Source organism: Channa argus, chromosome 5 (genome assembly GCF_033026475.1).
Source record: "Channa argus isolate prfri chromosome 5, Channa argus male v1.0, whole genome shotgun sequence".
In the NCBI taxonomy this organism is placed as follows: Eukaryota; Metazoa; Chordata; class Actinopteri; order Anabantiformes; family Channidae; genus Channa; species Channa argus.
In genome coordinates this window covers 9122961-9138375 of record NC_090201.1, presented here as the reverse complement: position 1 = coordinate 9138375, position 15415 = coordinate 9122961, and the positions used below count along the sequence as shown (strand labels likewise).

General features: G+C 37.2%; 1 protein-coding gene across 4 annotated transcripts in view; it reads left to right on the top strand.

The window, feature by feature from the left end:
- The window catches only part of slc2a9l2 (solute carrier family 2 member 9, like 2), a 75417-nt gene that overhangs the window by 20509 nt on the left and 39493 nt on the right, over window positions 1-15415 (top strand). For all 4 annotated transcript variants that reach the window (XM_067504588.1, XM_067504586.1, XM_067504587.1 and 1 more), the window contains exons 7-9: window positions 4981-5113; window positions 11094-11281; window positions 14274-14384. In XM_067504588.1, the coding sequence (XP_067360689.1) occupies window positions 4981-5113; window positions 11094-11281; window positions 14274-14384 (432 nt within the window). The remainder of the gene's footprint in view (window positions 1-4980; window positions 5114-11093; window positions 11282-14273; window positions 14385-15415) is intronic.

Below are 15415 nucleotides of genomic sequence, written 5' to 3'. Positions count from 1 at the left end.
AATGATGAGTTAGGAGCAGGAAACACATCTAAACCAATGATTTGGGATAAAGCTCCTTTGTACAAAATGTGTATACAACATAAAGACTTGAATTTTATGATCATACTGTTTTTTGTGTGTCTTTTCCATTTTATTTGAATTAAATGGAAAAGTGAAAATATGATTTCTATGCCATGTCTTTTTTTTTTTTTTGGTAACTTTGGATTAAAAACATTTGCTTCATATTTTCACTTCAGTTTTTGAATCGACACTGCCTCCATTTTAATGTATTTGTTGTTGTTTTCAGAGGTTTTGCCAGGTTTCTTCTATCCAATATTTTTCCATCTTAACTTTCATCTAATGTTTACACATAGATACAGTGTGGAAACAAAGCAGATACTTATTTTTGATTTATAGGTATTTGTTTGTTGTATCCATTATTTCCACCTACAGACCACCTTCATAAATATATGGAGTTCTGTGTCTTTCCATTATGTATTCATGCTGCATCTGTGACACCTCAGGCCAGCCTGTTTTTTTAATACCTGACAAGAGCATCGCAGACTTATGTGACATATGATGATGTGCCACAGTGGCCTTTGCAGGCTTATGGTTATGAGCCATAAACAGGTTTCCTCTCAGTACATGCTTCTGTTAATGGAAGCTTGTCGAAGATGTCACTTGTGGGTGCAAAATGGTGATAAGCTTTGACAAATGATAATTGCTCCAACCTTCATGCCTATACACTGACCTTTACCCACTAGGGAAACATGTTTATTTCAGCATTACAGCTGGAGCAGGCTTTTAGCCAGTCTGTCACTGAAATCCCATGAGACATTGGATTCATCATCATGCTTCAAACACAGCCTGCATCAGTAAGGTTTGATTTATTGGTCTTATCAGGCCCTTATCTGTACTCTGTATCCTCAATCACACCTGCCGATTGCTTCAGAGGGCTATCAAAATGTGCAAAATAATATGTTTGGGCTGTCACAGTAGTACAATTCATTTTAGATGGTTGTTGCACATTTACCATTAGACAAGACACCAAAGTAATTTAGTTTAATATCTGCCTAGAGTATGCTGTGTGTCTATTTGCTTTCAGCTCTTTGATATTTAGCAGCATGTGTTATACCAGACACTAATGTTAGAGACACTTATGAGTCCTAATGCTACTTTTGATGTAAACAGATTAAACCCCACAGAAGGACAGGAATGATCGATCTATCCGAATACATCAGTAAGGTTAGCAAAGTTAAATTGAAAGCCACAGAAGCTTGTAACAGAATTAAGATTAACATAAAAAAACTGTGATGTTGTTTGCTGAGAGCACAAGTTGAAAGTACATACTCACTCATTCTGACAGTCCTGCTTTTTCCTAGAAATATAACAAACACTGGATAGATGCAAATTATTCTACAGTGCATTAATGCAGACACTCATTAGAGATGACTGCAGTGCAAAGTGGCAGGTTTAACAAATGGTTCAGGGTTTTATCAGTGGGACAAATAGGGTTGGAAAAGAGCTGGTAACGCCTAAGATTACAGCTCACACTGTACACTGTACCTTTTTGTAATAATACTACCTACATTGCACATACTTGTAGGTACAGGGAAACAAGATGCAGAGTTTGGGTTTTGGGTACTTGTAATTAAAATATTTTCTAACGAAAGCATATAAAGGAACAATCTTTGGGAACTACCACTACATACCTGCCTCATTATTTTACGACAAAGGATGACAAATGGTAAGCAACAAAATTGGAAATCTGAGGAGGATGACATAATCAGTCTCTGTTATGATTCTGTGATTTTATTCCAAAATTACCATATAGGTGGTTTACCATCATTGGAGGATAGAAGATGGGTGGAATCAAAATCCCCAATGGCAGAAACAAAATTTGCCACTCCCCCCAGGTTTTTTTTTTGTTTTGTTTTTTTGCTCAGTAATATTCATTGTATCAACAGCTGAGGACATATTACATAAAACAATGAGGATTATTACTATTAGGGGATTTGGGGATATGTTGTTTTGTGATACAATAGGTATCTCAGGGCCTTACTTGTTATGACATTAGCTAAGAAATGTATTTTATTACTAAGGATGTCTAACTCATTAACTACAAAACAAAGGGTGAATGAGCTTTTTATCCTGCTGTACCCCAGAAAACTTTGTACGGTATGATGGCAAAGTTGGATGTGTTTTAGAAAAGTATTTTATAATATTTCTTAGCATTTGATTTAGGAGGGGGAAGAGGGAGGGGATAGAACATTAGTCACTGAAATAAAATGTATTATTAAGCCTTGTGGAGCCAAGTTTATGAGAGTGGGGATCTGTTCGGATGTTTGAATGACTAAATGAATGAACATGAATGTAAATAATGTAACTGTAACATTGTATTGCTTGGTAAAGTGAAAAGAGGGAAAACAGGTAAAGCGTAGGGAGAAGCTTTTAGTTGAGTATGTTTAATATTCCATCATGTAGTAAATTGAGGTTGGAAATTATGCTTTTTTTATTTGTTACTTAAATATCCAAGTAACTCGTAGACATTTACGTGTACCCATAAAACCAATGGCCACATTTTCTTTATGGTGTCAATCCCAGTTGTATTGCAGCTCGACAGAGTAAGGAGGCACTGTTTGAACGTTTTAAGTGTCACAGCACATCTGTCAATTTGCCCCTCTGATAGAGGATGAGGAAGGGCTTACAGAGGACGCAGCATTTATAACACTGGTACAGGTAGAGGCATGGTGGGCTTCTCTTCTGATCCTGTCAAGTCTCAACTATGGGCTGAGATGTGATGTTTTCATCAACAAGGTTTTCAGTTTGTGACAATTTAATCTGTGCTGTGTCTGTCCCATTTACAGACATACAATAACTCCAGATTAATTTCAGCTCTCAAGTAATAGAGCGTGCTAAAGGGACAAGACTTGACTGAAAGGGAAAATAATGCTCTTTTACCTCAGTCAGCAAAATGCAATCTTTGCCAGGGCCATTGTTATACTATAAGCTTTTGCATTTTTGAATTGATAGAATTTTCCATGTGGTTTCATCTTGTAATGCACATGTCCTGTCAGTCATCATACAGTCGATTAAGTTCTAACCAGCTACCATCAAGTGGCAGCCAATTACATTGCACCCTTTACTGTGTACATAAAGATATGCAATCATCTGTGCTTGTAACAGAGGTAATACAGATTAGTGTGGAGAAGATTCACCTCCTACTTGGCATGTGGTCTCTAGATGAAATAATCAAAACTAATCAGATGTTATTTTTTAAAGATATCATCCACCGGACACTTGTTACCTCGATCTTACCTTGGACTTGTTACTTCTATCTGAAATCTCACAGTACCTGCTCACACAAACCCCATTCTCTGGCTTCATGATGCTCCTACTGCAACAGCAGTCAGTCCATGAAATTCGAAGCCTCCTCTATTTTGTTTGTCTCAGCAAGTAATATGTTTCATCCTTTGCTTTCTCACAAGAGAAAAGGCTACAAGGCTGCTGGAACACGAGTCTGTTTTGTTAAGTTTACTGCAAATGAGTATCAGTTGTTTGATGATTACTAGTGTGAACATGGTTCAAAATGTGTGTGTGTATTTGTGTGTGTGTGAACCCACAAATCATCATTCTTCAGTTACCTGTCATTAGCTACCTGCCAAAGTTCTCCTTATACTTACACCCCTACCTGTAAATCTCCCTGCATTTAGCATTACGTCAAGTGTTTCTGGTTGGGGACTGTCCTGAGTGTTGAGACTTGTCCTTTGTAACCATTGTAAAATATAAATGTAATTTTCTTCACAATAATGACTAGCACCTTTTCAACAGACACATTTATCACAGATTTATGAGTCATATTTGTGGACTGCCAAAGGGGTCACAATTCATCTAACCTCCCCACTGTTTTTGGTATTTGTCCCTGTTTTAATCTAAAGTTTTATAATAAATATATTGTTATAATGGAAATAATCATAAACATGTGGTTTTGATTATGTGACAGTAGTTACTGTCACAGTTAAACTTGGGCACAGACACAGTTTGGTTAGGTTCAGAACAAAGATCATGGTTTTCTCTAAATGATCATAAATCAGTACTTAATGTAACTGGATTGTTGTCATGGTTATAATATAATAAAACAAGGTTAAGGTTGTGGTATAGTCATGGGTTAAAAACTAAAGCCTGTTTCACATATGATTTCCAAACAATGTCCGGGAAAATCAGTCAAAAGCACAAAATCAGAAGCATCCTCATAAACATGTTCCATCCAGAAATATTAAAAAACATTTTCCTGTGTACTTAGTGCCATAAAGGTTTTTTTACATTTTAAAAATTTTAATGGGGGACATGTCTTGGTAATCTTTTTATTAATTATAGTCATTTAAATGAATACAGTCATGCTTTTGTAGCGCGAGTGACACAGGCAGTATAAACAATGCAGCTGATAATCTTTCTGTTTGGACAAAGTGTCTTCAATGTAAAGCAAAAACTGAAATACAGAATCAACCTTGCCATACTAATACTTTTAGAGGGGACTGTAAACACATTGTCTGGTTTTCAAAAAAACGTTTAATACCTGAAGACAAACCTGTAGACACAATATTTTGACACTAAGTAGTCTTGTAACTTCTAGCATAGTGATTGATCACTTCACTGTTATTATTTAATGCTTACATTAGCATTTTACATCTGATACCCTGCTAACATTTATTTAAAGCAGCATTTCCTAGGAAATATATGTATAAAGAAACTCATCACTTGAAATCTGTAAATCTTATTATTATATTTTTTATTTTTAGGTCTATGATAATCTTTCTGCAAGCACATGAACTAATTTACATTTAAATGATAATCTTCACTGCTTGGTAAAAGTTTTAAACATTTTCATCCATTTATTCAAAGGATTTGATACATATATTCTGTCTAACCTATTTCTAAATGGTGTAGCTTTCCTATGTCTGCAGTTTTGATGTAGTGCTGCTGTTGATGTTTTTACTGCAGGTGTCCAGGTGGAACTACCTGTTTTCCTTCCTGGCACTGCCGGCACTGTTGCAAATGTGTGTGCTGCCCTTCCTCCCAGAGAGTCCTCGCTACCTGCTGATGGAGAGGAGGGATGAAGATGGAGCACAGAGAGGTAAAACAACAACAATAATAATAACAATAATGATAATGAAGTTACTAACACATCTGCTGCTGATCAATATATTATAGTGTATTTCAAATACATCTTATGGTGATGATAATCATGCAAGAACACTTTCAAAATTATAACGACAAGATAAGAATGCTTGTGACATCATACCTGTCTACCATTTTGCTTCAAAGTATGATTCAACACATAGCAACACGTTGAATTCATGGCCAAACACAATGTTGCCAAAATTTCTGAAGAGTGTCTGATGACGAGGCTAGGGCAGAAATTCATTGTAGGTTTTATCATTCCTTTTGCTCATATCTGCACCACGTATGAGCTGGACCCTCCTGAGTTCAGAAAGGAGACTCCTTAGAAGATTGTGGAATAGGACAAAGATCCAGCGATTTCAAGATCAAGACTGACAGAAGGTACTGGCTCACCAAGCAGACATAACCAAGTTTTTGGAGAAGGAACAGAAGATGGCAGAAGTGTTCCAAACAACAGCAACATCCAGAAGGAGTATAAGAAGTTGGAGAAAAAAATGAACTAAAAGTGGTCCCAGTGATGACACGAGCTCTCAGGGCTGTGACCCCTAAAATGTAGTGGCTCTAAAAGATCCCAAGAAGAACATCTGAACTCTCAGTCTGGAGGATTGCGGTGGTAGGAATAGCTAAGATACTGTGCAAAAACCTTAGACATCAAGGCCCTTTTTAGAGAACCTGAGGCTGAGGAAGGCTGACAACTGCGACCAAACACTGTCACATTGCTGTAGTGGGATATAGTTCACTCTTTAGCTGCCTTAATTTACAACATTAGAATGTTTGGCAATTAACCACCTGTTAAGCATGACATATTCTCTTTTTACATTTTTTAATGTTAAATGTCATTTTTCTGGCTCCAAAACATAAATCAAATACTACAACACAGCCTTTGCCTCTCCAATCTTAATTTCTTTTTACAGAGCACAGTGCTTTGTAATGCTTTGCGATTTGGCACAACATAATTCGCAGTGTTGGAATTATATTAAGGTTGAGTGTAAAACAGTGTAACATCAAATGCATGAAACAAGTACCTCTCTGTGTTGTGAAGTACATATACAAGTGCCTTGTTCAATGTTTTCTTTCCTAGTGAAAAAATTTCAGCCAACAGCTCATGTAACTATTACTGAGCAAGCAAATGTGTTTTGTTTCAGTAATTACTCAGCTGAGCCACTTGACAAAGGCAAATAAATTCCTCTGACTGTAGTGTAAATTATTTTGTGTATAGAAAAGTAAAACTTAATTTTAATTGGTGTTATCACAATATAAATTAAAACTCTACTCTTTGCTATACTTAAGGTAATAGATACAAATTGATACTGTACTGTTAAAGCCACAATGAAACAATAAAGAAAAAAAAATAGACGGACAGAACACACACACATACACAGACACGGTAGCATTTTCTCTGCAGGAGGGCAGTGGGCTCCACTCAATGTCCCTGTTATGGGATGAGCAGAATGTGGTGGGATGGGGCACAACAAGTTACTACACAGCCTGATTGACAGACTTTTTGAAAAAGAAATCTACAAGGTTACCGTGTGATTAACGAACCTTCACTGGGTTGAAAGACTTCATTATTTATATAACACCTTCAAGTAATAAATGGGAGGTTAATGTCGAGGTAACGTTGCTTGAATTTTAAGATTAAGGCTTGAGTTATGTTAATAGGATTTATTGCCATTAAAATGAAAATTAAATCATTTAGATCAAAACACACTCATTACTGTTCTTTTTCAAAACCAAATAAAATTCAAGAAAAATTCAAAGTTTGAGTTTGAAATCAAATAAAATTCAAGAAAAATTCAAAGTTTGAGTTTGAAATCAAACAAACAGCATAGATACGGTAGGGACAGTGTGAGTAGAGTTTGGACTCACTCCCTTTTGTATTTAGTGTCAAAAGAATAAAACATTTTCTTGATTCCAATTTGATAATCAGACTCATCCAGAATTATATATATGGTGAGAGCAACAATAAACACAGACAGATGGCAAAATGAGAAAGTGAGCTAAAAATAAAAGAGCTCCATCAAGAGAAGAACAAGTACCTTCACTGAATTTTAACTTCATTAATAAAGTGTGAACATTAACAGCATGTGCGGAACAATGTTGGAATTAGTTTTCAAATGGCACTTTTACAGGCACTTATTAAAAAACAGTGTGGAGAAGATTTTTCTAATAAGCAAAACAATTGCATGTCTGAAAATAACCGTGCACAAACTATAAATAATACCAACATATTGACATTCACAGTAACGTGATTTTACACCTCAGTGAAGCAGTCCCAAAGTTGTCGAGCATCCCTTAAGGCCCTGACACATCAAGCCGACATCAAAGCTCTAATGAAGACCAACTACTGTTCTGGGCCAACAAGTGGCTCTAGAACAAACACACAGCAAAGATTAAAGCTGATGAGCATGTAGTGCTGCACGTTCTCTGCTTGTCTGATAGGAAAATGGACAACTTGATGTGTCTCGGCCTTTACAGTCACTTCCATAATTAATGGGACAGTGACACAACTGTGCTATGAGACTTTTGGAGTGAAAAAATAAAAGTATGCCATACATATAGACTGTCAGCTTTTCTCTGAGGATTTGGTCAAGACTACAGTGTGAACTTTTATCAGAGACCGTCAATTTCAGGGGCTCGGAAATAATTGGCTCTTTAGTTCTTCTACAGCCGGGCATTTTTTTTAGTTTTTTTTTTTTTACAACCCCATCTCCAAAGCACCTGAGAAATCTCACTTTGTGGAAAATATTAGCTCATTTTGAGTTTGATTTCAGCAACACTTCTCAAAAAAGTTGGAAGAGGTCGCTGTTTGCATCCCCTCTTCTTTTAACAACTGTCTGTAAAGTGAAGAGGAATGTTGTCCCATTCTTGTCTGAGGATTCTAGCTGCTCAACAGTCCTGGGCTTTTGTTGTCGGATTTTTTGTTTTATGATGCGGCGCATGTTTTCTACTGTTGAAAGATCTGGACTGCAGGCAGCCCAGTTCAGCACCTGGACTCTTCTCCTGCAAAGCCAGGGTTTTGTGATGGAGGCAGTGTTTCTGGATCGTGTTCACATATGGCTTCTTCTTTGCATGATACAATTTTAACTTACATTTGTGATTTGCACAGTGATCTGTGTTCACAGTGATTTCTGGAATTGTTCCTGAGCCCATGCAGTGATGTCCAGTAGAGAATCATGCCTGTGTTTAATGCAGTGCCACCTGAGGGCCAGCAAATCACACACATCCAGTTTTGACCTTCGGCCTTATCCCTTGCGAGATTCCTCCTGATTCTCTGAATCTTTTGATGACGTTATATACAGTAGATGTTGGGCTCTTTAAAGTTTTTGTTGAGGAAAATTTTTCTGAAATTCTTACCCAATTTTTAGACATACTTCTTCTTTTCCTTTCAGCTGTTTCCTTTCAGGGGTCGCCACAGCAAATCATTTGCCTCCATCTAACCCTGTCCTTTCGTCAGTGCCACTGTCTGTAAGCCAAACAACATTGATTGATCAATATGAAGTCCAGAGAAATGTCACTGTCAGTGCACAAGCCACCATTATGCTGAAAAATCAAAACATGTCTTTAAGAAATAGCAAAAACTTTAGGTGCGGCCAAATAAACTAATTGGAGCCTGGAAGACCATAGAAAACAACTGTAGAAGATGACATAAGAATTCTTTTACTGATGAAAAGAAGAAACAATTAGGTTGTTTCTTTTGTAGAATGTTCTAAAAAGAACATTCAGAGAGTACCCATTTAAAATTGAATTACATAGGCCTTAAATAATTCAAGCCACTCTGGAAATTTATCAAAGTCACATCTTGCATCACACTTTCCTACATACTTCTAAACACTTCCAGTTTGAGCTTTGCGTTTGCCACATGTTACTTCTCCAATGTCACTGCATCTTAACAAGATCACACTCACATACAGTAAAGTATCTAAAATTAAACTGTTGGTTGAGCAAGAGGACAAATATAGATTGGATGAGATTTGAAAGGACAAAGATAAACCACATGCATTGTTTTGATTACTTTCAAGACTTACATGTCTTTAAAGTGAAAGAACCTAAAGTGGAAGCAAAGCTGAATGAAAGTCACTTTGAACACCACACACTGCTCTTTAGTTGGCTACTACCATCCCTACTTGGGGGACTTCTCAACAGCAGAGACAGTGAGGTTAGTCAGAGTTGAGAGAATGGTGAATGCTGCTAAAGAAAACCTGTTCCATGACTCCAGGGCCAGAATTCATCTCCTTCTCCCAAATATTGCCTGTTTTTGTAGCACCTGTTTTCATGCAGCAGCATTTGTATTGGAAGAGTACTGGGATCGTACTGGGATCCCTGATGCAAACCACTGTTATTTCCTGGTGTATCCAGGCAAGCACAGGGAGAACATGCACACAGAAAGTCCTAGGTCGGTCATGTTCGCAAACCTGCAGCCGTCTATCTGTGAGGCGGCAGAACTAACCACTCCACCACCAAGCTGCCCATGAACAATGTATAGTGATAAAAACTGCTAATATTGTGGCAGACACACGCTCATACATAGAGATGTTAAATAGGTGATTCCGGAGCATTGTGCCTTTGAAATCATCTTAGTTGGGTGCTGCAGCTATTTTCAATTTGTAGACATTTGGTCAAGCTGTGGTGTGAAATTGTAGCCTTTTTACCTTTATGAAAATCCATAATTCTTCATCTTAAGTGTTCTGAGCTTTCAGTTTTGCAAGTCATGGTTTACATTAGCAAATATCTGCTTGAAAAAAACCAACTCAGATGTTTGAGTAGGTTATGGTAAATGAAAGGAGCTCTAACCCACACCTCCACTTGGGTTTCCTTCATTTCCTTTTCAACCTACTCTGAAAGATTGCATGGTATATTACAATATTTTATGTGGTTTGAAAATGTGTCAAGTAATTCCAGTGAGTTCACTTACTTTTCTTGCCACTGTACAATAATAACATCCTGTCTTGAGTATTGCAGTGTAACAGTGCAGACACATGTAATCCTCATACCTTAAAAAGAAAGTCCATTATGCTCCCCTAGAGTCCTTGGACTACAATTTAGTTTGGCAGACCTTCCTGTCTCCTCTAAGGTCACTGTCCACTCTTAATGACATCCATCTTGCCCATCGTAATGACCTGCTTTTAGTCCCTGTCGTTGTACAGAGTTTTGCTTGCTTGGGTTATGTCCTTAACCTTAACCCACTGTGACTTACTTACACTAGGGATTCACCCTTACAGGAGAAAGGATTAAAGTGAGGAAAGAAATAACTTACACCCTCTTATTCCCTCCAGTCCATCATACTAAGGTAGGTCAGCACAAGTTCAAACAATGATCAACTGGGCAGGCTGCAAATTACTGCTACAAACCCTGATCAGCTCAGCACACGAAAATATAAACTGTCTATATGTTAAAGCCTTATTTGGTCATTTTGACTGAGGGAATAATATACTAGTACCAAAATGACTCGAATAATCAAACAAACTTTGTGTGTGAACTTGAAAAGTCAGAATTTAAAGGATTTCTGAAATTTATTAGAGTAGATGCCTTAAACAAAAACACAGCTGAAGGACCAACAAAATTGTTATAAATCATTTGACCTTTTTAAAATCTCAAAATCCCTGTTTTTCAGATAAAGCATTTACATTTTGAACGTGACTGGAGCAGTGATTTGATATAGCAGCAATTTCCTGACATTTTGCTAAGGTTAATGCCATTCAAAGATTAGCTGTGACAAGCTGAAAGTACTTAAAAATGCAATGCATGTTTACAGAAACAAGCTACTTGCTAACGTTAGCTTCTGGTCAGTCAAATTTTGTTTAAATTATCAAACATTTCCAAATGTTAAATTAACCCTCGAGTTCCCTGATCTCACCCCAATGCTGTTGTTTAATAATGTTTTTATAATGGATATTTTTAACACTGTGGTTATGTGCATGTTTTTGTGTCAGCCTTTCAGAGGTTTTTGGGGAAAAAGGATGTGTCCCAGGAGCTGGAAGAGGTCCACGCGGAGGCACGGGCTCAGGAAAACCTCCACACTGTCTCCGTGTTACAGCTGCTGAAGAACCCAGCTGTTCGCTGGCAGCTCATCACCATCATCATCACCATGGCCTGCTATCAGCTCTGTGGCCTCAATGCTGTAAGCTGCAGCTGTTTTTTCACTTTTCCCTGTTTTTCAGTGGCATTCTACTCTTATGTGATCTCATAGTCTGTCATAATTGGGACAAAGTTTAAAAAAATCAGTTATTCATTTAAAATAAGAAAAAACATGATGGCAATTAAAACGGCCACTTTCTCAGTGGTGTCGCAGTTTTTTGCACATATAACACAATACTTTGCAAATCACCAACCGCATGTGTGTTGGGTGGGTTGGGAAGGAGGGGCCGCAAAAAACAGACAAGAAATATGACTAGCAGTTAACTGCAGTAATTCTGGGGTGTTCTGTCTTATTCCTGTCCTGTTAGTGACCAAAAAAAATATTGTTACAGTCCCACTTGTCAGTGGATCAGGTGTATCAGTGCACTACAAACAGTATTCCCTTTGGTCTGTGCATACACAGACAATAAATAAAAAAATAAAGTAAAATAAGTAAAATTTTTAAATTATATTATCCTTAAGTAAATGTTATATGAATATAATAGTATTAATAATAACATATGAAAGGTTATCCAAAAGCATCACTTGGTGTCTCTGTCTCACGAGAACCATGGAGACAAAGAAGCCATTGTGGGGGATTCTGTCATGTGCATTTTCTCTGAGATGTTTAACATTGTCCACCTGCTGTATTGCAATGCAGTACGTGGGTGGAAATGACTGTTGTCCAATTTTTAGACCTACTCCTTTTTTCCTAAGCCTGTGGATGCCAGGAACACCTCTGCATGAAGGGAAGAGAGGCTGCTTATTGCTGCCATCCACAATCACCAAGAAACAAGAAAAAAATAAGATTATTAAAATTTTAAGAAAAGCAACTTTAAAAAGTGGCAAATTTAGTTTCAAACTTTAAGAAGGATGCAATCAAAAGTGATCATTTTAAAACATGAATTAAATAGTAAAAAATACTTTTCTTTGACATAAGCTCTATGCAAAATGTGCAGATAGATTGTTGGCTTATGCAAATTTTCCTATTCAGGGTGATAAAAACTAATATTTGTACTCATTCATGCATGATTACATTTTGGATTTGACAGAATGATTGACTTTTCAGTAGTAAGAAAAAAATCAAAAAGCTCTTTTGAATTATCATAGATATGACTTCATTTACATACATTTGTAGAAAAGAGGAACATATTTTACTTAACTCTGGAGCGGTCTCTATTATGACTGTCGTAGTATAATATCACCCATTACCATCAGACCAGTCACATTATTATAGTAAATACTACAGTCTGAAAATTACTTGGTTATGTCTCAGCCGCTTATTGTGCTGCTTTGAAACTCTGAGTGCTGATATAAACTTGACAGCTTAGAAATATTCCTGCCACCAGTGCCACAGTGTCATTGCTTCAGCTTGTCATAACTCACAATTTCTGACATTAATGCTCATATCTGTATTTTCATTGTTATCTGTCTATCCCATCTGTAATGGGGCGAAAGGTGGGGAACAGCTGGACAGTCTATCTCAAGGTTACAGAGACACATACACGGACAAACAACTATTCACACTCACATTCAAACCTATGGGCAATTTTAGAGTCACCAGTTAACCTAACACGCATGTCTTTGGACTGTGGGAGGAATCCAGAAACCCATGCAAGCACGGGGAGAGCATGCAAACTCTACACAGAAAGGCCATAACCTATGAAAGAACTTGCAACCTTCTTGGTCTATTTCTGATTTTAAAATGGTAAATTAAATTGTTACACTCTACCCACAGGGCTGGGCATTATACAAAGTTAGTCCGACTGATTTAAATGTGTTTCTAAATGATAATAAAACTAAACAAAAACAAAACATCAGAACATTTAGATGAGTTCCTTTACATATGTTGTCTGTGTGTCGCAAGCACTCAAAGTCCAGTGCAGCATTCAGAACTGCCCTTATTTCTTTATGACATATATTCAACAAGGTGCTGGAATCATTCCGTGGAGATGTTGGTCCTTATTGACATGATAGCATCACACAGTTGCTGCAGATTTGTCGGCAGCATATCCATTATGCGAAAGTCCCATTCCACGTCATCTCAAACCTGCTCTATTGAAAACAGTAAACTCATTGTCTTACTTAAAACTTTTTGACATGATTTTGAATTTGTGAGATGGTGTGTTATCCTGCTTGATGTAGCCATCAGAAGATGGGGATTTTTCTAGTAGGCTGTGGCATTTAAACCGTGCTCAGTCTATACTAAGGGCTCAAAGTGAACCAAGAAAATATTCTCCACACCATTACACCACCACCACCACCTGCCTGAACTCTTACTACAAGGCAGTTTGGATGTTGTTTACGCCAATTTCTGACCCTCATCTGAACGTCACCGGAGAAATAGAGCCTCATCGCACCAGGCAATGTTTTTAAATCTTCTAATCTTCTAATTTTAGTGAGCCCTTGTGATTTGTAGCCTCAGTTTCCTGTTCTTAGCTCACAGTAGTGCCACCTGGTGTGGTCCTTGCTTCTGCTGCCGTTCTGCTTCAAAGTTTGACATGTTGTGCATTCAGAGATACTCTTCTGCATAATTTAGTGGAAACAAGCGGTTATTCCCGTTACTGTTGCCTTTCTATCAGCTCAAACTAGTCTGGCCATTTTCCTCTGACCTCTGGCATCAACAGAGCATTTTCATACAGAGAACTGCCGCTCACTGAATATTTTCTCTTTTTCAGACCGTTCTCTGTAAACCCTACAGATGGCTGCGCTGTAAATATCAAAGTAGATCATCAGTTTCTTTAATATTCTGAACAGCCTGTCTGTTACCAACAAGCAAGCCGTGTTTAAAGTCACTTAAATCACCTTTCTTCCCCTTACTGATGCTCTTTTTAAAATTTTAGCAGATCCTATTGATCACGTTTACATATCTTAATGCATTGAGTTGCTGCTATGTGATTGGCTGATTAGATAGTTGTGTTAACAAGCAGCTGAGCAGGTGTAATAAAGTGGCCAGCAGGTGTATATCTAAGAGCACTGTATTTATTGTCTCACAGATCTGGTACTACACTAACGGGATCCTTCAGGAAGCAGGCTTTCCCAGCAATGTTCTCCCCTACATCACACTGAGCACCGGGCTTATAGAGACGTTGGCTGCTATTGTCTCGGTAAGCACTTCTTCTTTTAATCACCCAAACACTTCTGATGGTTCTGGATAGTTAAAGGATCTGATCATTTGCCATTTTTGGAGTAAGAAGTAACTAGGAAGGTATGTTTTATGTCAGTCTTTAACTTTTATTTTTCATAAAAGTCAAAGACTGATTTAAATGTATATGTATTTGCAGTATTTATAGTTTTTGTTTATGCTAATCTTTCTGACTGGTCTCCCTAATTTGATGAGCCATACCTACCCTCTGCACAAAACCACTGTGTACAGTGTAAACTACACAACTGTAAAAAACAAACAAACAAAAATATATATATATATATATATATATAAAGTAGTTGACATGAAATGTGAAAAGCCTGAGGGTAGTGACATTTACCTTCATCTTGGAAAAGCCCAGCTATAAAGTGACAGTAAAATTCTCTTTAACCATTAATTTAGTTGCCCAGACATAATTCTAATGTTCATAATCAAACCTTGTTGATGTGCAGGAATCTTTGAATAGAGGCTGCTCAGACATTTTCTGCTTACTTGATGTGAAAAGGCACGGCTGTCATCAGGAGTACATTGCTGGCAGGAGATTTGACTCTAAATGACTTTACATTGAACAGTTCAGATGAGTAATTACTTGGACTCTGTTATTTTGTATCTGTATACCTGAAAATTATGAGATTATTTATTTGACCAGATCACTGCACACAACACACTAATAAAAACTCTAAGTATGTGAGAGCTTCCCATCCTGGGGTTTTTATGCAGATTTTCCATAAGTCCAATGAAAAAATAAAAAAGTTAAACAAAAAAGTTTATCTCTAAATGTCAGAAAAAGTTTTTACATTTGCCTAAAGTGAAACTTTTAGTTTATTGATGATAGCAAAATGCCACTCAGAGCATAGGAAACACATTTAATTATGTCATCTAAATGCATCATCTTCTCATTGTGCCACCTGTTTGGAAAAATAGCACCACCAGCTGTTTATCTAAAAACTAAATGACTCCTAATAGTCGCATAAGGTAGTGGAAGGAAATGTT